The sequence below is a fragment of the Balaenoptera musculus genome, chromosome 7 (genome assembly GCF_009873245.2).
Source record: "Balaenoptera musculus isolate JJ_BM4_2016_0621 chromosome 7, mBalMus1.pri.v3, whole genome shotgun sequence".
Taxonomy (NCBI): domain Eukaryota; kingdom Metazoa; phylum Chordata; class Mammalia; order Artiodactyla; family Balaenopteridae; genus Balaenoptera; species Balaenoptera musculus.
This window is the reverse complement of record NC_045791.1, coordinates 86,557,750-86,579,514: the sequence shown is the minus strand read 5'-3', so window position 1 is coordinate 86,579,514 and position 21,765 is coordinate 86,557,750. Positions and strand designations below refer to the sequence as shown.

The 21,765-nt window shown below is 34.9% G+C and overlaps 1 protein-coding gene across 6 annotated transcripts in view; it reads left to right on the top strand.

The window, feature by feature from the left end:
- The window catches only part of KANSL1L (KAT8 regulatory NSL complex subunit 1 like), a 141,913-nt gene that overhangs the window by 31,565 nt on the left and 88,583 nt on the right, over nucleotides 1–21,765 (top strand). For all 6 annotated transcript variants that reach the window (XM_036857275.1, XM_036857274.1, XM_036857270.1 and 3 more), the window contains exon 3: nucleotides 14,312–14,453. In XM_036857275.1, coding sequence (XP_036713170.1) covers nucleotides 14,312–14,453 — 142 coding nt within the window. The remainder of the gene's footprint in view (nucleotides 1–14,311; nucleotides 14,454–21,765) is intronic.

Sequence of the window (21,765 nt, the reverse complement as noted above, 5' to 3'; positions counted from 1 at the left end):
TGTCCATTGATGTAAGTGGGATGTTACTGTCACCCCACTATTATTGTGTTACTATCAATTTCTCCTTTTATGTCTGTTAACATTTGCCTTATCTATTGAGGTGCTCTTATGTTGGGTGCATATATATATTTCCAATTGGTATATCTTCTTCTTGGATTGATCCTTTGGTCATTATGTAGTGTCCTTCTTTGTCTTGTGACAGTCTTTATTTTAAAGTCAACTTTTTATAAGTATTGCTACTCTGGCTTTCCTTTGATTTCCATTTGCATGGAATACCTTTTCCCATGCTCTCACTTTCATTCTGTATGTGTCTCTAGATCTGAAGTGAGTCTCTTGTAGCCAGCAAATATATGGGCCTTGTTTTTGTATCCATTCAACCATTCTGTGTCTTTTGGTTGGAGCATTTAGTCCATTTACATTTAAGGTAATTAATAATATGTATGTTCCTATTCCCATTTTGTTAATTGTTTTGGATTTGTTTTTGTAGGTCTTTTCCCCCCCTTTCTTCTTTTACTCTCTTCTCTTGTGATTTGATGATTGTCTTTAGTGTTATGTTTGGATTCCTTTTTCTTTTTTGTGAATATATCTATTATAGATTTTGTTTTGTGGTTATCATGAGGTTTTTGTATAGGAGTGTATATTTTTATGTGCTTATTTTAAGTTGCTGATCTCTTAATTTCAAACACATTTTAGATACCCTGCATTTGTACTGTTCTCCCTTTATGATTATTGTTTTCGATATATTTTACATCTAATTGTTTTGTGTATCCCTTAACTGCTTATTGTGGATACAAATAATTTTACTACTTTTGTCTTTTAACTTCCCTACTAGCTTTGTGCGTGCATTATTTCCTACCTTTATTCTATGTTGGTCTTTACCAGTGAACTTTTCCAGTTTGTAATTTTCTTGTTTCTAGTTGTGACCTTTTCTTTTTTGCCTAGAGAAGTTCCTTTAGCATTTGCTATAAAGTTGGTTTGGTGGTCTTGAATTCTTTTAGCTTTTGATTGTTTGTAAACCTTTTGATTTCTCCATCAAATCTGAATGAGAGTCTTGTTGGGTAGAGTATTCTTGGTTGTAGGATTTTCTGTTTCATCACTTTAAGTATATCATGTCACTCCCTTCTGGCCTGCAGAGTTTCTGCTGAAAAATCAGCTGATAGCCTTATTGGAGTTCCCTTGTATGTTATTTGTTGCTTTTCCCTTGTTGCTTTTAATATCCTCTCTTTATCTTTAATTTTTGTCATTTTGATTACAATGTGTTGTGGTATATTCCTCTGTGGGTTAATTCTGCATGGGACGCTGCACTTCCTAGACTTGGGTGATTGTTTCCATCCCCAGGATAGGGAAGTTTACAGCTATTATCTCTTCAAATAGTTTCTGAGGCCCGTTCTCTTTCTCTTCTCCTTCTAGGATCCCTATAATGCGAATATTAGCATGCTTCGTGTTGTCTCAGAGGTCTCTTAAACTGTCCTCATTTCTTTCCATTCTTTTTTATTTCTATTCAGCGGCAGTGATTTCCACTACTCTGTCTTCCATCTCACTGATCTGTCCTTCTGCCTCATTTAGTCTACTCTTGATTCCTTCTAGTGTATTTTTCATTTCAGTTATTCTTCAATTTTTTTTTTTTTTTTTTTTTTTTTTTGCCACACTGTGCAGCATGCAGGAATCTTCGTTCCCTGACCAGGGGTTGAACCCGTGCCCTCTGCACTGGGAGCACACAGTCTTAACCACTGGACCACCAGGGAAGTCCCATATTTTACAATTCTGTTTTGTTCTTTATATTTTCTAACTCTTTGTTAAAAACTTCTAATTTCTTGCTCTATGCATCCATTCTCCTCCCAAGTTCTTTGATCATCTTTATGATCATTACTGTCAACTGTTTCTCAGGGAGACTGCCTATCTCCATGTAACTTTGTTCTTCTTTTGTGGTTTAATCTTATTCCTTTTCTGAGACATATTACTCTGTCGCCTAATTTTATGTAAATTGCTATTTGTATTTTTATGTATGTGGTAGGTTGGTTACATTTCTTGACCATGGAGAAGAGGCCCTCTATAGGAAACATGCTATGCATCCCAGGAGTGCACTTCCCTCTCGACACCCAAGGTCCAGGAGCCAGCTGGTCCCAGGCTAGTGTCTGGCCTGCATTTGGGTGGAGCTGGGTTTTGGTCCTCTGGTGGGCAGGGCTGTATTTAGGAGCATATCTAGATGTGACTGTGAGCTTAGGAAGTCTTTAGGTAGCCTGACTGCTGATTGGTGGGACTGTGTTCCCACCCAGTTTGTTGTTTGGTCTGAGGCATCCCAGAACTGGAGCCTGCAGGCTGTTGGGTGGGGTCAGGTCTTGGTGCCAAAATGCCAGCCTCCTAGAGAGCTCACTTGCTGATGAATGCTCCCTGATATATCCACCACCAGTGTCTATGACCCTGGAGTGGGCCACAGCCACCCCCTACCTCCCCAGGAGACCCTCCAAAACCAACAGGTAGGTCTGGCCTAGGCTCCCATAAAATTGCTGCTTTTGCCCTTAGTCCTGGTGTGTGTGATTTTGTGTGTGCCCTTTAAGAGTGAAGTCTTTATTTCCCCCAAGCCTGTGGAGCTCCTGCAATCAAGCCCCACTGGCCTTCAAAACTAAATGCTCTGGGGGCTCCTCTTCCTGGTGCCAGGCCCCTAGATAGGGGGGACTCACATGGGGCTCAGAACTCTCCTGTGGGAGAACCTCTGTAATATAGTTATTCTCCAGTTTGTGGGTCACCCACCGGTGGTATGGGATTTGATGATATCATGAGTCTGCCCCTCCTACAAGTCTTGTTGTGTTTCCATCTTTATGTCTTTAGTTGTAGAGGGTGGTTGTTCTGCAGATTGTTGTGATTTTGGTGTTCTCATGAGAGGAGATAAGCTTAGGGTCCTTCTACTTTGCCCTCTTACTTTTAACCTATATGTGTCTTTATATTTAAAGTGGGTTTCTTGTAGACAACATTTAGTTGGGTCTTGTGTTTTGATCCACTCTGACAATCTTTGTCCTTTAATGAGTGTATTTAGACCATTGGTGTTTAAAATGATTATTGATATAGTAGCTTAATATCTACCATATTTGTCACTGTTGCCTATTTGTTGCTCATGTTCTTTTCTCCCATTTTTGTCTTCCATATATTTTCTGCCTTTTGTAGTTTTTTGCCTTTTGCAATTTTAATTGAAACTTTTATACAATTCTACTTTCTTTCCTGTCTTAGCATATCAGTTATACTTCTTACTTATTTTTTTTAGTTGTTACCCTAGAGTTTGCAATGTATTTTTATAGCTAATCCACCTTTACTTTCAAATAATACTATAACTCTTCCCAGTTACTGCAAGTACCTTATAATAACAAAAAATCCTGTTATCTTTGTCCCTTGTATCACTCCTGTCGTTCATTTCATTTATACATGTAAGCATATGTAGGCATTTATAAGCACACACACATGTGCATACCTAATTGGTTACATTGTTGCCATTGTTATTTTGAACAAACAAATCCATTATCTGTTAGATCCATTAAGAATAAGAAAAATAAAACTTATTTTACCCTTAGTTATTCTCCAGTGTACTTCTTCTCTTTATGTATATCTAAGTTTCTGACTTAATTTTTCAGAGAAGGAAAATTGTTTTCTTTTAACATTTGGCATACAGGGGAATGATGTCAATAATATGTGGAATTCGGCTTGGATTTTTTCCCCCCAAACAAGTTCGAACCTGTTATTGTTTTGGAAAGATCAGGGGCAAGCTTTTTCACAACTAAAGAGAAAGCGTTAGTAGTGTAAGAAAAATGCTGAATATTCTGTAAAAGTAACCTTCTATAATAAAATAAGGTGCTGGTTTATTGGCACCTTAACAATTTTAACAAAAAATTGCTGTATATTCTACTATGTTAAAAGATCTGAGGAAGTTGCAAGCTTTGTTGAAGAAGTTGTAAAGATAGCCTTTATCAATCAATTTCTTTTTAATACAAAGGAACTATCTCCAGATGATATTTTTAATTTTTATTAAATTGGTCTCTATTTGAAGTGAATGTCTTCAAGGACCCACATCAAAGGAAAAAACGAGCTCCAGGAAATGAAACTTTAAAGGGTGGACTGACTTACTCTTAATACAAATGCCAGTGGAAACTCAACTGTACTCATATTTTTATACGGCTTGTTATTGTTTTGTTAGGACTCCATAGTCCTTAATTCCATAGATTTTGAGTCCTCTCACTCTAATTCTACTTTTTCCATAGGTTTAGCTCTTTTTATTTTACAGAACATGGAGTTATTTAGGAATGCATATATGCTGTTATAGCAGAAATGCCTGTACTCAATTCTGAGTTAGTGGTAGCCACCTTTTTGAGTAACAAGGGTAGTCTAATCCTCTTTTATCTCATTTATTTTCAGTGCTCATCATAGTGGCTGGCAGGGCTATCCCAAGCCCTTTTGTGTGCAGTAGAAAAAAATGCTCCTTCCTCTGAGTAGATTTAGATTTGTAATTGCAGAGCTTGGAGTACAAAACTCTTGCTGAGTTAGTCCTGCTTGCCCTTTCAGCCAGGCCCTTATGCAGTGTATAGTTTGGAAACACTACACCGTGTCCTGGCTTCCTGAACAAAAGAGTCATGCACACATATAAACACGTGCATGTACCACACACACACACATACACACACACACATACACACAGTGCTTGTTGAACTGATGATGTGCATGACTTCAGACTGTTCTTTTAGCAAATATATTTTGATTAGTTTAGAAATCATTTATTTCCTTTATTTGTATGTCCCTAATTGTTAATTTTGATGTTGTGTGAGGATTTTAAAAATACAGGTAAGACAATTTAACAGACTATTAACTTTCAAAATTCTTTTCATACAAGAGAAAGAGGGGGGTGGTACTGATAGAATGTATAAGTATTCCCCAACCTCTCCATTTTTTCTTTCTCTCTTCCTTTCTTTGAAGGGGAGGGGCTGATAGATGGTAGGAGAGCAAGACCAAATATGCCAATCTAATGTATGAATTCTTTAAACTAATACTGAAAATTACAGTTTAGATAGATGACAAATTGGGTTTTGCCAGATTTCTAGGCAGAATTGCACAATATATTAAGATTGTGACTCAAACCCACATTCAACAGGTGGAGTAAAGTCCTCTCTTTCGGTTCCACATGTGGTTCCTTATATGCGGTAACCTATAAACCCACAGACAACTTTTCTAATGCTCTTGCCTTGTTTCTTGTATGTATGTTGAAGTAGGGACAGGAAAGCTACAATAAAACTCCTACTGGGAAGAGAGAAGGATGGGATACACATGAAAGTTCCTGGTCCTTACAATAATTAATAAGACTTCTTGCTTTGGAAGTGGAGTAAGGTCTTGATAGGATCCTAATTCTGCTTTCTGAGAGAAGCTCCTTTGTCCTTTGTTTTCCATAGTCCCTGACTTTGCTTTTTTGGGAATTATTCCTTATCTATCATCCTTTGTGTCTATATCGGAAATGGGTGTTGGAGAACATACCCTTATTTGAGGCTGCACTGGATTCTCACCCTGTGTCCTGTCAGTGCAAACTTAGGCTCCCTGGGTAGAGCATGCTAGGCTTGTGGTATTTTTTGCTAATAGAGTTGCCTCAAAAATGTAGGTTTCAATTCTGTTTGCCTCCAGTCAGCTATATGTGAAAATACCAATACCAAAGATCTCACTTGCTCATAATTGCTAAGCCTACAAACTAGTTACTTTACTAGTTATTTTCCTCAGACCATCCAACTCTCTCTTAACTTAATAACTGATACCTTGTGGCCACCTGAAACAGTACATTTGGGTAGGGGTTAATCTGACTTTTGCTCCTAGGCAGGCTCTCGTTATGTGGCTTAGAACTCTTAAGAGAGATTGTTGGAATACATTTTTTTGTTGTTAGCTGTAGAGAAGCAACTGGCTTTTCTATTCCTTCAAGGTACCCTGTATTATTGGATTATCCATTAAGTTAGAAGTAGGCTGTAGTCAGAGAGAGCCTTCCTAAGCAGAGTTGTATTCTTTTATTTCTCTGCTTGTAAATGAACTAATTCTTGCCTAAATTCATTCATTTATCAGGCTTAAAACAACAAGTAATAGTCAATTCATTACAACATTATGACTTTTTCTAGCTGCTTCTGCTAGAACTACAGTCTTGGTAGGCACTTGGTTTCTCTTTTAAATGGTCATATTTTGCTAGGAAAGTATATATAGTATAGTATAGTATAAAAAGGATCAACAACCTATGTCTCTTTCCTATCTGCTTTCTGTCCTACCTCTAAGTTAATAGAAATGCTTTGGATTTATCTTATAACCCACTGTATTGGTCCTAAGAATTTCTATAACATTTAGCATAAAGGCTAAGTTGTAAAAAAGAGACTTAAAACTATAGTGGCTCAAACACATAAATTAACTGTTTTTCTTATAGAACAGTTGAAAGGTAGATAGATGTGTGACATAAGATGGATAAACAGCTCTGCTTTCATGAAATAGTCCAGGAACACCCAAAAAAGGAATCCATGAAGCACTTTCAATTTTTGTTGTTGTTGTTGTTGTTAAGATTCTGTTCTTAAACTGCAACTGTAGTTTTTTTTAAAAAGGCAGTGAAATTTTGAATATGAAATATTTGAAACAAAATAGAAACATTTTAGAGAGATCACACACACACACAAACACATATAAAAGTTCTTTGATTTCTAACCATAATGGAGTGGAGTCACTTGTGCTGTTCTTTCTCTTTGGCTGTAAATATCTAGACAAAAATATATGAAACAGTCATTATTTTCAGAAAATGGCAGCAGAGGTCAGAGGTTCAGTGATTCCTGAGAAAAGAGAAACAGATGAGGTGAGCCCTGTGATTGCCCTGGTTTTCTGCCTGAAGGCACTTTCAGATATCTGGTGCAAGGAGAGGAAAGCCAAGTAGAGCACAATGGTCCTGCTTGATTGAAATAAAGATTAGATTTGGGGAAGATGAGATAGCTGGAACCGTTAGATCAGAATATTAAAGAGGAGGGACCTATGTATGCAAAGAAAGAGCATCATAAATCTTCATGTGGTTGCCTTGAGACCTTTGTTAAATACTAAACTCTGTGTGTGTAGGTGAAACTCCATAAGGGCACACAAAAAGTTATTAGGAAATGTAATCTGAACAACTTCCAATGCTCATACAAGGTTAAGAGATGTTTGAGTTCTGAATAAGCAGAGTGGAGAGACTTTGTTGAACATCTGGAGCATTCAGTAGAGACCCCAGATTGGTCACACCTCAAAGAGTAAGGCTGAGTCTGACCTGATGACTAATGGCTACTCTATACGTGCTCTAACAAATCTTAGAAGGAAGCTGAAAAGAGTGAAGTTGAATGTTAAGTAATTTAATAACCTGTTGAAACAAAATTTATCACTCTTTAAAGGAAGACCATAAAACCCAGAAATTCAACAATATCATATTCATAGTGTCCATAATAAATGTGTGTGTATTTACATACATACATATACATATGTATACATACACACGAACTACTAGACATACAAAGGAGGAGAAAAATCATCAATAGAAACAGACAGGAATGACAGAGATGAGATTAGTTGGCAAAGACTTTAAAATATCTCAAATATGATAAGTATGCTCAAGGACTTGAAAAATCATAAAACTACAGATCTAAGAATCCCAATAAATCACAAGCAGGATTACAAACAAAACCACACCACGGTGTGTTGTAGTCAAATCACCAAGTTCTAGGGATATAGAAAAAAATCTTAAAAGCATTAAGAGGAGGAAAAAAAACATTTTATATGGGGAAGCAAAGAAAAAAAAAATGACTGCTGACTTCTCATCAGAAGGTAAGCAAACTAGAAAACAGTGGAATGATATATTTAAAGGGCTGAAAGGAAAAAAAAAACAACCTAAAATTATTTTTAAAAACAAAAGCAAAATAATATTTCCAAATAAGCAAAGTGAGAAAATCTCCTGTCAGTATACCTATATTATAAGAAATCTTAAAATGATCCTCAGGCTGAAAGGAAATAATACTGAGTGAAAACTCAGTTCTACACAATGGAAGGAAGAAATAGTAGGAAATGGCAAATATTTATATCTAAAAATATATGGAAATTAAACTCTACATTTCCAAGTAATGCTTAGATCAAAGAAAAAATCACAAGAGAATCTATAAACTGTTCTTAATGGAATGATAATGAAAATACAGCATATCAAATTTTGTGGGATGCAATGCTTACACGAAAATTTATGGTTATAAATGCTTATATTAGAAAAGAAGGAAGGTGTAAAGTTTATGGCATAAGCCTCCCTCTTAAGAAGCTGCAAAACATGAGCAACTTAAATCCAAAGCAAGAAGGAAGAACTGATAAAAAGTGAAATCAATGAATATAAAACACAAAAGCAACAGAGAAAAATCAGTGAAACCAAAGCTGGTTCTTTGAAAAGATTAAGTTGATAAATATCAGCTAGATCGATCAGGAAAAAAATTACGAATAGCAGGAAAGAAAAGCATCACTGTAGATATTATAGGCATTAATAGAATAATCAGGGAATAGTATGAGCAATTTCATGCCAGTAAATTCAATAACTTAGATGGACTAAGTGCTTGAAAGACACAAATTACCAAAACTGACAGAAGAAGAAATAGAAAACTTGAAAAACCTTATGTCAATTAGATAAATTAATAATTAAAAACTTTCCCTATAGGAAACTCCAAGCCAAGATGGCTTCACTGATTAATTTTATTGAAACTTAAGGAGTAAACAATTACAATCTTATACAAACTCCTTCAAAAAATAGAGGAGGGAACACTTCTTGACTCATTTTATGAGTTCAGCATTAGCTTGATTTTAAAATCAGATAAAGACATTACAGGAAAATAGATCAATATCTCTTTTGACTGTAGATGCAAAATATCCCTAATGAAATAGCAAACAGAATCTAGCAAAACATATTACAAAATGCATCATGACCAAAGGGGTTTATGCCAGGAAGCAAGGTTGATTTTAACATTTAAAACCAATCAAAGAAAAAAGGAGAAACAGCATATGATAATTTCCAGAGATACCAAAAAACTATTTGACAAAATTCGAACCTACTCATGATAAAAATTCACAACAAACCCAGAATAGACAGAAACTTCTTCAATCTGATAAAGGACATTTATAAAAAGTATACAGCTAACATTACATTTAATGATGAAAGACTGAATGCTTTCTCTGTAAGATTAGGAAGAAGGTAAGGATGTCCATTCACACAGCTTATAATTAATGTTATACTGGAATTCATAGCCAGTGCAGTAAGATAAGAAAAATAATAAAAGGAATCCAGATTAAAAATAAATCAAACTGTCTTTATTTGCAGTTGACATGATAATATACATAGAAAATCCTAAGGACTTTGTTATGAGGAAGATACTAAAACTACTAAGTGAATTTAACAAGGTCAAAGTATATAAGGTTACCACATAAAAATCAACTGTATTTTTATATACTATCATCCAAACAATTTATGAATGCTATATACTAGCTTCCATAAACATGAAATACATAGAGATAAATTTTTAAAACTCTACAAAACATAGCTGAGAGAAATTACCAGTACATAAATACACAGAGAAATAATACCTTATACATTGATTAGGAGATTCAGTGTTGTGTTAATTCTCCACCAATAGATCCATGGATGCAATGAAATCCTTATCAAAATGCTGCTCTTTTTTTTTTTTTAGAGATTGACAAGCTGATTCTCAAATTTAGAATTGTCAAAACAATATTGAGAAAAAACAAAGTTGAAGAATTTACTGGATTTTAAGAATTACTCTAAACTACAATAATAGTGTCGTATTGGGTCATGGTGTTGACATAGGTAGGTAGATAGATATCCTAAGTGCTCTCTGTGTGGTAAGTGTATATACAACATGTAGTATTCATATAGGTAGTCTTTTATCTATTCAAGGATAGTTTTTTTTTTTCTGTTAAAGGATTATAGAATCTTTTCAACAAATGGTTCAGGAACTAGATATCCTATAGAAAATAATGAATCTGGACCCTTACCTGGACCAATACACAGAGCTTGACTTGAATTGGATTATAGATCTAAAAGTAAAAACTCTAAAACTTTTTGATATTTTAGAAACATGAATAAGTCTTTATGACTTCATGTTAAGCAAATATTTCTTAGGACATAAAAAGAACTATCTATAAAAGGGAGGTTTGAAAAATTGGACTTCACCAAAATTAGAATCTTTTGCTGCTCAAAAGACACCTTTAGGAAAATGAAAGGCCAGCTACAGATTGGGAGCTATAAGTATTTCCAATACATACAGTCTGACAGTCTTATATGAACAAGAAGGTAGCCAATTAAATATGAGCAAAAGATTTAAAAAGACACTTCATTAAAGGAAGTCATAATCCCTTGGGAAGCATAGGAAGCATATGAAAACATGTTCTACATCAGGAATTGGAAAACTATGGCCCATGGACCAAATCTGGCCTATTGTCTGTTTTTGTAGACAAAGTTTTATTGAAACATCGTTACACCCATTCATTTATGACTGCTCTCATGCTATAACAGGAGAGTTGAGTAGTTATTAAAGAGACCCTGTGGCCACAAAACAAATATTTCCTGTCTGCCTCCTTACAGAAAAATGTGCTATCCCCTGGTCTAAAGGAATCAAATTCCAGGGAAGACTAAGCTCTTCCTAGGTGAGCAAACACCAGTGGAGAAGTTTGGCCTAATCTAATGTAATTTTCCCCAGGATGAAACTTATTTTTCTTGGAATTATAATTTTTTACAGTTGAATCTTATTTTTTTATTTTTTAAATCATAGTTAATTCATTTTTATTACTAAGCTAACAAACTCTATTAAAGGCAAAATTATACAAGTTTTTCTTTAAGTCTTGGTAACTTAAGGTGTAATATTAGAAAGCTCTGTCTTATTCTCAGGAACAAACTACACTTCAAGGTTAAAACAGTGATGTAGAGAGAGAACAAAACAAACGAAACAACAACAACAAAACAGTGATGTAGATTCATGATGTTGACCAGAAGTTAGTACCAAGAGAAATTGTACTGAAAACCACTTGGTTTAAACAGCTTGTACTTATTTCCATCAGTAAGTTAAGTGGTGACTGCAAACAAGTAAGGATGAGGATTGAAGGCATGTGCTGCGTTTCTGAGGACTGACTAGTCTCACTGTCCAGGTGGTCTCCACTCATGGATGTATTTGCCCTGATCTTCACTAGAAGTAGGGGCTCCTATTTCCAGTGAAGATCAGGGCAGGTGCTGGTCTTTGTTCAGTTCAACACACTCCAGAGAGATGTAGGGAGTAAATCTTCTTAGTGGCCTGGCAGGCCAGGCTTATATGCTAACTGAGGAGTCTAGACACTCTGGGTTTGCCTCACATTCTTATTAGTTTGTTGTTGCATCAGCTGTGTTCTGATTGCTTACACTCTAAGATATAAGCCATTACATAATTGGTTATATAAATTGTTTACATGAAACGTTTTGTGTTTGAGGTACAACAGGTGTCAATCTCCTTTGAATGAGCCATATACTTATCTGTAACGTGTTTACAACCATAGTTACTTTTTAGAAAGACATTTTTTCAAGCAAGAGAACATTTTTGATGGAAAAGATTGGTTACCATTTTTAAACATAGCAAACAGATTTTACTCCTGTTCAAATGTAGAATAAGGTATCCTTTACAGAAAATTCATTTCACTTATTACAAAGCTCCAGTATTATTTAGTTTACTTAAATTAAATCTGATATTACTACTTTTTCTATGTTAGAATAATTTAATGTCACATATGAACATAAAAATGATTTTTGTAAAATTAGTTTCAGTATCAGTATTTTTACTAGAAGTACAATAACATTAACTCCATAAACTTTTATTTTTCTCTATTTCCATGAGCTAATAATCAGTTTGACAACCCAGCAAAGTTGCATGTTATAGGGAAGTTTTCTGACTGGAGCAAAATTTAATGAAACAATGTTTAAGGTCATCTTTGATTTCCGCATGCTTACTTCAACATCATACTTCTTCAAGTCCTATCTACTTTAAAGTCAACCTTGAGTCCATCCTCTTATCTTCGTCTCTTCTTTATCTCCCACCCCATTTCCAGTCCAGGCCATTTTCATCTTTTATTCATTGTTTTAGTCACAGTAAGCTCTAGAGTAACACATTAACCTTCTAATCTCAGTAATTTTGCACAGCAAAGGTTTACTGTGGCTTACGTAAAGTCCAGTGTGGTTTGAGCTGTGATCCTCTTCCATCTTGTAGCTATAATATCTGCACAGTGGCTTTGAAGTTGGCCAGGTGGACTAGAAATGACTTTATCACTTTTGATCACAGCCTGTTGGTCAGAGCTAGTTACATGGCTCCAACTTAAGTGCAATGCAGGCTGGGAAATGTAGGACAGCACATGAAATATTTAGAGACCACAATTATCTGTACCACATTTAGATTATTATAGTTGCATCCTAATTGGTTTCCTTATTTACTCTCATGTTCCACTACAATGCTTTCTCTACCTAGTAGCTAGAGTGCTTGGAAAAAAAATTTTTTTGTTACTATCTCGCCAGTAACTTCCTTTTTGCATAAAATCCAACACTTTGCCCTTACCTGTGCAACTACTGCATGATATGGTCCTTGCCTTCTTCACTAATTTCATGATTGGCAGTTAGTGTTATTATCTGTGAATAGTATATTTTGAATAGGCATTTTTTATTTTGTCCATAGTTATGAAAATGTGATTTAAAAGAGTGTCACATTTACAAAATCACAGTAATAACTATAAACTGAATAATAATACCAAGAGAAGTCCTAATTTATATGGCAGTCTCTGCAGTCACATTGTATGTAATTAGAATTTGAAAAAAAAAAAAAAAGCCTTTTGAGAACATTGACATAAAATCTGTTATAATGAATAAATTCTGTGTAGTAGAGTTACAATAATTCTGTTTCTCTGACAACAAATGATCTCTTAGCATAAATGTTTTCTTTGGCTAAAGTTTACATGAAAGATATTTCATTATGGTTAAGTGTGTAAAAATTAATAAAGTTTATTTTTTAGAGCAGTTTTAGGTTTACAACAAAATTGAGTGGAAAATACAGAGTTCCTATATATCCCCTGTCCCTACACAGATATGACTTCCCCCACTATCAACATACTGCACAAAGGTAGTGAATTTGTAACAATCTATGAACCTACATTGACACATCATTATCACTCAAAGTCCATAGTTTACATTAGGTAAGGTTCACTTTCAGCGTTGTGCATTCTATGGGTTTTGACAATAAATGCAATTTTTAAACAAGTTTTTCATGAAGTTTGTGTTTTGCCATTAAGTAGTTACTTCCCTTCAGTTGTACTTTCAGTTTCTTCTCTTATGCCTTCTTCAGTTTCTTCCTTGGCAGTATGAAGCTCCTAATTAATTATCCCAAACACCACACACACACAAACTCTCTCTCTGTCTCTCTCTCTGTCTCTCTCTCCCTCTCCTTCCCCCCTCACTCTAAGTGATTGTTTTCTAGTTGGAGTGGTTGAAATATTTTCTTAAGGTAATTAATTTGTAATCTCACAAACTGTGTATTAGAGCAGTGCCCTTGCCAAAAGATAGAGGGGCTAATTAATGTTCAACCCTTATTTTCAAATATGCATGAAAGAAAGGCTGTATATAAATTCTTTCTCATCTCTGAGCTGTGAATCCTAGGAATAAAGTTTTTAACAAGCTGTTTATCTTAATAAACATCTCAGGATTTATATATTTGATATGTTTATTTGAAATGTAGCAGAGCATTCTTATTCTTGATAATTTTTGACATTAAAAAATTGATTCCTGTTCTAGCAAATGAAAATTACATTTAGTAAAATTGAGTACTCTATGGTTTGTTACATGGATTTAGATCTAGCACAGTTCAAATGACTTGTCCTGTACTTGACATCTACTTACATATAAAAGGCTCATGTAACAGTTTTTACATGGTGTTAGTATTGTCATTCTTGTTTCTTTTCCTTTGCTGGCTTACTTCTGTTTCAGCCCTTGACCATTAATAAAGTATTAAATAGCAAGGAGATTATCCTACTACTGCGTACACAATATTGAATAAAAACAGGTGTTTGTGTGATAGAAAGATAAGGAAATCAAATCTTTGAGAAGTTGATATACCATTCTTCTTTCATATAATTAGATGTTTTATAAAGTAATTTGGGATTGTATGACAAGAGTCAAGGAAGCTATTTAGCAATCTCTGTGAAAACTTGATTGTCTTTGTGCTTTGACTAACTGTGTTTGTCTTGTTCACAGTAACTGTAGTACTGAATGGAAGTGGCTTGTAGACAGAGCAAGAGTTGGCAGCCGTTGGACGTGGCTTCAAGCCCAGATTTCAGAGCTCGAATACAAAATCCAACAACTAACGGATGTTCACAGGCAGATTCGTGCCTCCAAGGTATTGTGTGTGCTCTTCTATTTAAAAAAATATTATTAGTTTTAGTTTCTTCTCATCTCTCCACGCAAAATAATTGTTATTAGGCTTTATAAAAATGTAGTTAATGTTAAGATTTTTGATATATTAATTCTGTAAGTTGAAACTATTTTTGTAACTTATCACAAACATTTTATCATATTGAGCAGTTAAGAATTTCTTTATTGGATTCCAGTTAATAGAAATGATAAACATTTTTTATAAACCTCTACTTTGTTGGCATTTATTTTAACATATGTGAGAAATTCTGAGTGTATCTTATTGGAATCTCTTTAGAGTTTTTTGTTTGTTTTAAGAAAAATTATAAACACATAAAAATGTTCTAGAAAGAAATATAATGAATACCTGTGTACCCACCCCCAAATTTATCAAATATTAAATTTTTACTAGTTTGGGTTTAGTTTTTAGAATCATAAAGCATTACCTTACAATTGAAGTACTTGTATAATCCTTCCTGATCCCATTCCCTTTCCCTATGCCACTGATTCCAAAATATTTTAAAAGATTTTTATTTTATATTGGTGTATAGTTGATTAACAATGCTGTGTTAGTTTCAGGTGTACAACAAAGTGATTCAGCTATATATATACATGTATCTATTCTTTTTCAAATTCTTTTCCCGTTTAGGTTATTACAGAGTATTAAGTAGAGTTCCCTGTGCTATACAGTAGGTCCTTGTTGGTTATATATTTTAAATATAGCAGTGTGTACGTGTCATTCCCAAACTCCCAATCTATTCCTCCCCCTCCCCCTTCCCCCCTGATAACCATAAGTTTGTTCTCTAAGTCTGTGAGTCTGTTTCTGTTTTGTAAATAGGTTTATTTGTATCATTTTTTTTTTTAGATTCCTCATATAAACGATATCATAGGATGTTTGTCTTTCTCTGTCTGACTTACTTCACTTAGTATGGTAATCTCCAAGTCTATCCATGTTGCTGTAAATGGCATTATTTCATTCTTTTTAATGGCTGAGTAATATTCCATCATATATATGTTCCACATCTTCTTTATCCATTCCTCTGTTGGTGGACATTTTGGTTGCTTCCATGTCTTGGCCATTGTAAACAGTGCTGCAATGAACACTGGGGTGCATGTGTACTTTTGGATTATGGTTTTCTCCAGATATATGCCCAGGAGTGTGATTGCTGGATCATATGGTAGTTCTATTTTTAGTTTTTTAAGGAACCTCCATGCTGTTCCGTGAAGTTTATGTTTGTTCTTATTGCCATTTTGTTGTTTTGGATTTGTTTTTGTAGGTGTTTTCTCTTCCCTTCATCTTTTTTTCTCTTCTCTTGCGATTTAATGACTAACTTTAGTGTTGTGTTTGGATTCGTTTTTCTTTTTTCCGTGTGTATCTTGTAGATTTTCAGTTTGCGATTCCCATGAGATTTTGATATAGCAGTCTGTATATAAACAAGATTGTTTTAAGTTGCTGGTCTTTTAATTTCAAATGCATTTCCAATATCCTGCATTTGTGCTCTCCTCTTACAGTTGCTGGTTTTGATTTGTGTGCAGGTAATTTCCTACCTTTACTGTATGTTTGCCTTTATTGGTAAGCTTTTCCATTCGTAATTTTCTTGTTCCTAGTTGCAGCCTTTTCTTTTCCACTTAGAGAAATTCCTTTACCATTTGTTGCAAAGCTGACCTGGTGGTACTGAATTCTTTTAGCTTTTGCTTATCTGTAAAGCTTTTGATTTCTCCATTGAATCTGAATGAGAGCCTTGCTGGGTAAAGTATTCTTAGTTGTAGGTTCTTCCCTTCATCACTTTAAATATATCATTCCACTCCCTTCTGGCCTGCAGAGTTTCTGCTGAGAAATCAGCTGATAACCTTATGGGAGTTTCCTTGTAAGTTATTTGTTGCTTTTCCCTTATCGCTTTTAATATTTTTTCTTTGTCTTTAATTTTTGTCAATTTGATTACTATGTGTCTCAGCATAGTAAGATGCATGTGGAGAGCTTAAAACAGTGAAGAGAAGCATTTTCCTCCTTGGGACTCTCTGTGCTTCCTGGACTTGGGTGACGCTTTCCTTTCCCATGTTAGGGAAGTCCTCTTTTCTTTTCGTTCTTCTTTTTTTTATTCTGTTCTGCAGCAGTGATTTCCACCATCTGTCTTCCAATTCACTTATACGTTCTTCCACCTCAGTTATTCTGCTATTGATTCCTTCTAGTGTATTTTTCATGTTATTTATTGTATTGTTCATCTCTGTTTGTTTGTTCTTTAGTTCTTCTAGGTCTTTGTTAAACATTTCTTGTATCTTCTTGATCTTTGCCTCCATCCTTTTTCCAAGATCCTGGATCGTCTTCATTATCATTATTCTGAACTTTTTTTCCAGAAGGTTGTTTATCTCCACTTCACTCAGTTGTTTTTTCTGGGGTTTTATGTTGTTCCTTCATCTGAGACATAATCCTCTGCCGTCTCATTTTGTGTAACTTTCTGTGATTGCGGTTTCCATTCTTCAGGCTGCAGGTTTGTAGTTCTTCTTGCTTCTGCTGTCTGCCCCCTCGTGGATGAGGCTGTCTAAGAAGCTTGCGCAGGCTTCCTGATGGAAAAGACTGGTAGCTGCCCACTGGTGGATGGAGCTGTGTCTTGTCCCTCTGGTGGGCAGGACTGTGTCAGGGGGTGTGTTTATTGGGCAGCTGTTTACTCAGGAAGACTTTAAGCAGCCTGTCTGCTGATGGGTGGAGCTGTGTCCCATCCTGTTGGTTGTTTGGCCTGAGGCATCCCAGAACTGGAGCCTCCAGGCTGTTGTGTGGGTCCAGGCCTTGGTGAGAAAATTGTGGCCTCCAAAAGGGCTCATGTCAATGAGTACTCCCCAAAACTGCTGCCGCCAGCATCCTTATCACTGCAGTGAGCCACAGCTGCTCCCCACCTCCGCAGGAGACCCTCCAATACTAGCAGGTAAGTCTGGCCCAGTCTCTTACGAAGTCACCACTTTTTTCCCCTGGGTCCTAGTGTGCTTGAGGCCCTGTGTGTACCCTCCAAGAGTAGAGTTTCTGTTTCCCCCAGTCCTGTGGAATTTCTATGATCAATCCCTGCTGGCATTCAAAGCCAGATTCTCTGGGGGATCCTCCTCCTGTTGCCAGACCGCCAGGCTGGGGAGCTAGATGTGGGGCTCAGAACTTTCACTCCTGTGGGAGAACTTCTGTGGTATAATTATTTTCTGGTTTGTGGGTAGCCCACCTGGTGTGTATGGGATTTGATTTTATCATGATTGCTCCCCTCCTACTGTCTCCTTGTGGCTTCTTCTTTGTCTTTGGATGTAGGGTATCTTTTTTGATAGGTTCCAGCATTTTTTTGTCAGTGGTTGTTCAGTAGTTAGTTGTGATTTTGGTGTTTCCATAAGAAGGGGTGAGCTCAGATCCTTCTACTCCACCGTCTTGTCTTCTCCTCCTCCCTGACTCCAACATGTATTGATAGGTACTATTTTTATGAATATTTATTGGCCCATAGGTATTTATCTGTATCTATAAATAAAATTTGGTTTTCATGCTTTTAAAGTCTATATAAGTGATATTTATACTACAAACGCTTTTGCAACTTGCTTGTATTTGCTCAGCATAATTCTTATACATATTTATACTTCCTGTATGACATTTAATTGTATGCATGGAATGGAATTTTATAAATACAATGGATGTTTATCTCTTCTTCTATTTTCTATTAATAGACATGTACATTGTTTCAGTCTTTATACCAGTAAAAACAATACATCAGTGACTATCTTTTATGTGTTTTTTGGTGAACCTATGGAGAGCTTTTCTTGGGTATATGCCTAAAAGTGGAAATGCTTGATCTTAGGCATGGCTGTATATGCTTTCCTATACCACTTATGTGATTGGGTAATCAGTATTCCCACTGGCAGTGCGTGAGAGCTCCTGGTTTTCCACATCCTTGTGAACTTTTTGAATTTTTTGGTCTCTTAATTTTTGCAGTATAGTAAGAGTGAAATATTATTACTGTTTTAATTTAATTGTTCCCAAATATAATGAGATTGGGCCTCAGTGTAATTGACCATCAAATTTTGTCTAAGAATTAACTTATCTTTTTTACTCTTTAATCAAAGGTAGGGGTAGTGGTGATGGTGGTGTGTGCATGTGAATTCATTTAAAATATTTGTTACTATTCTTGGTCAGCTATAAATATTACAAGTCTCTCATGTTGTAACTTGTCTTTTCATTTTTTTTTTTTTTGGTGTATCTATTTTTGAACAGAGATTTTAATCTTAATATAACTATATGGATTAATGTTGTTCTCTATGGGCTGTGTTTTTCTGTGTCTTGTATAAGAAATCATACTCCTGGTATTTATCTCTGTATTTGTTGTGAGGTAATAACCTAAATATCTCTTTTCAATGTGGATAGTCATTCCAGCACCTCTTTATAAATTGTAGTTCATCCTCACCTTCTGGTTTAAAATATCACTTTTGTCATATATTGAGTTTTCATATATGTGTAAATTTGTTACTTGACTTACTAATCTATATATCTATCTTGATTATATAGTTTTACAATAAGTCTGCTTTTAATACAAAAGTCCCCATATATTGTTTTTAAAAAATTTTCAAAAATTTTGTGTCTGTTTTATTAGTCTTTTATCCAAGAGCAAATTTGGGGGTTTATTGTTCTTCCTTTATCTCTATGTTTTCTTATGCATTATTGTTTGCTCTTTTATTTTTTGTTTCATTTTCAGTGGGTTTGCTTTATTGTTGCTATTGTTGTTTTAGGTTCTTGACCTTATAACTTTTTTTATATTAATTCATGTTTATATACACATTTTTACATCTGTATGCATATATACATATATATATAAAATCTGGCATATGCATACTAGTATGTGTATATATATATATATATATATAATAGTACAATATACCCTTGTAGCTTATTTATTTTATACATAGTAGTTTCTGTCTTAATCTGCTACCCCTGTCTTGCCCTCCTCTTTCCACTAGTTTGTTTTCTATATTTGTGAGTCTGGTTTTGTTGTTTGTTTGTTATATTCACTAGTTTGTTTTATTTTTTAGATTCCACATATAAGTGATATCAAACAGTGTTTGTTTTTCTCTGTGTGACTTATTTCACTTAGTCTAACATCCTCCAAGTCCATCCGTGTTGTTGCAAGTGGCAAAATTTTATTCTGTTTTATGGATAAGTAGCATTCCATTGTGTGTTTGTGTATGTATGTGTGTGTGTGTGTGTATCTAACATCTTCTTTATCCATTCATCTGTTGATGGACACTTAGTTTGCTTCCATATCTTGGCAATTGTAAACAATGCTGCTATGAACATTGGGGTGTATGTATCTTTTTGAATTAATTTTTTTTTTTAGATATATACCCAGGAGCGGAATTCCTGGGTCATATGGTAGTTCTATTTTTAGTTTTTTGAGAAACCTTCATACTGTTTTCCACAGTGGCTGCACCAAAAATACATACGTATACATTCCCACCAAAAATGTACGAGGGTTCCCTTTTCTCCACATCCTTGCCAACATTTATTATTTGTGTTCTTTTTGATGATGGCCATTCTGACAGGTGTGAGGTGATATCTCATTGTGGTTTTAATTTACATTCTCTGATGATTAACAGTGTTGAACATTTCTTCATGTGCCTATTGGCCACATGTAAGTCTTCTTTGGAAAATTTTCTCTTTAGGTCTTCTGCCCATTTTTTAATTGGGTTGTTTGGGTTTTTTTGCTGTTGAGTTGTATGAGGTGTTTATAAATTTTGGATATTAACCCCTTACTGATCATATCATTTGCAAATATTTTCTCCCATTCAGTCGGTTGTCTTTTCATTTTGTTGATGGTTTCCTTTGCTGTACAAAAGACTGTAAGTTTAATTAGGTCCTATTTGTTTATTTTTGCTTTTATTTCCTTTGCTTTTGGAGACAGATCCAAAAAAATATTGCTACAATTTATTTCAAAGGGTGTTTTGCCTATGTTTTCTTCTAGGAGTTTTATGGTTTCCAGTCTTACATTTAAGTCTTTAATCCATTCTGAGTTTATTTTTGTATATGATGTTAGAGAATTTTCTAATATCATTCTTTTACATGTAGCTGTCTAGTTTTCCCAGTACCACTTAATAAAGAGCCTGTCTTTTCTCCATTGTATATTTTTGCCTCCTTTTTTATAGATTAATTGACCATAACTGCATGTATTTATTTCTGGGCTCTCTATTTTATTCCATTGATCTATGTGTCTATTTTTGTGCCAGTACCATACTGTTTTGATTACTGTAGCTTTGTAGTATAGTCTGAAGTCAGGGTGTGTCATTCCTCTAGCTCTGTTCCTCTTTTTCAAGATTGTTTTGGCTATTTGGGGTCTTTTTTGTTTCCATACAAATTTTAAAAGTTTTCATTCTAGTTCTGTGAAAAATGCCCTTGGTATTGTATTTTGATAGGGATTGCATTGAATCTGTAGATTGTCCTGGATAGTATGGTCATTTTAACAATATTAATTCTTCTTCTTCTTCTTTTCTTTTATTTTTTTATTTTTTTATTTTTGGCTGCACTGCATGGCATGCAGGATCTTAGTTCCCTGACCAGGGATTGTACCTGTGTTCCCTGCAGTGGGAGTGCAGATTCTTAATCTTAACCACTGGACTGCCAGAGAAATCCCACAATATTAATTCTTCTAATCCATTAATACCATATATCTTTCCATCTGTTTGTATTGTCTTCAGTTTCTTTCATCAGCATCTTATACTTTTCCAAGTACACCTCTTTTAACTCCTTAGGTAAATTTATTCCTAGGTATTTTATTCTTTTTGATGTGATTGTAATTGGGATTGTTTCCTTGATTTCTTTTTCTGCTAGTTTGTTGTTAGTGTCTAGAAATGGAACAGATTTCTGTGTATTAATTTTGTATCCTGCAACTTTACTGAATTCATTGATGAGCTCTGGTGGTTTTTTCATGGTATCTATAGGATTTTCTTAGTATCATGTCAACTGCAAACAGTGATAGTTTTACGCTTCCTTTCCAGTTTGGATTCCTTTTATTTCATTTTCTTTCCTGCTTGCTATGGCTAGGACTTCCATACCCTGCTGAATAAAAGTGGCAAGAGTGGGCGTCTTTGTCTTTCTCCTGATCTTAGAGGAAATGCTTTCAGCTTTTCACCACTGAGTGTGATGGGTTTGTCATATATGGCCTTTATTATGATCAGGTATGTTCCCTCTATGCCCACTTTCTAGAGAGTATCATAAATGGATGTTGAATTTTGTTAAAAGCTTCTTCTGCATCTATTGAGATGACATTTGGTTTTTATTCTTCAATTTG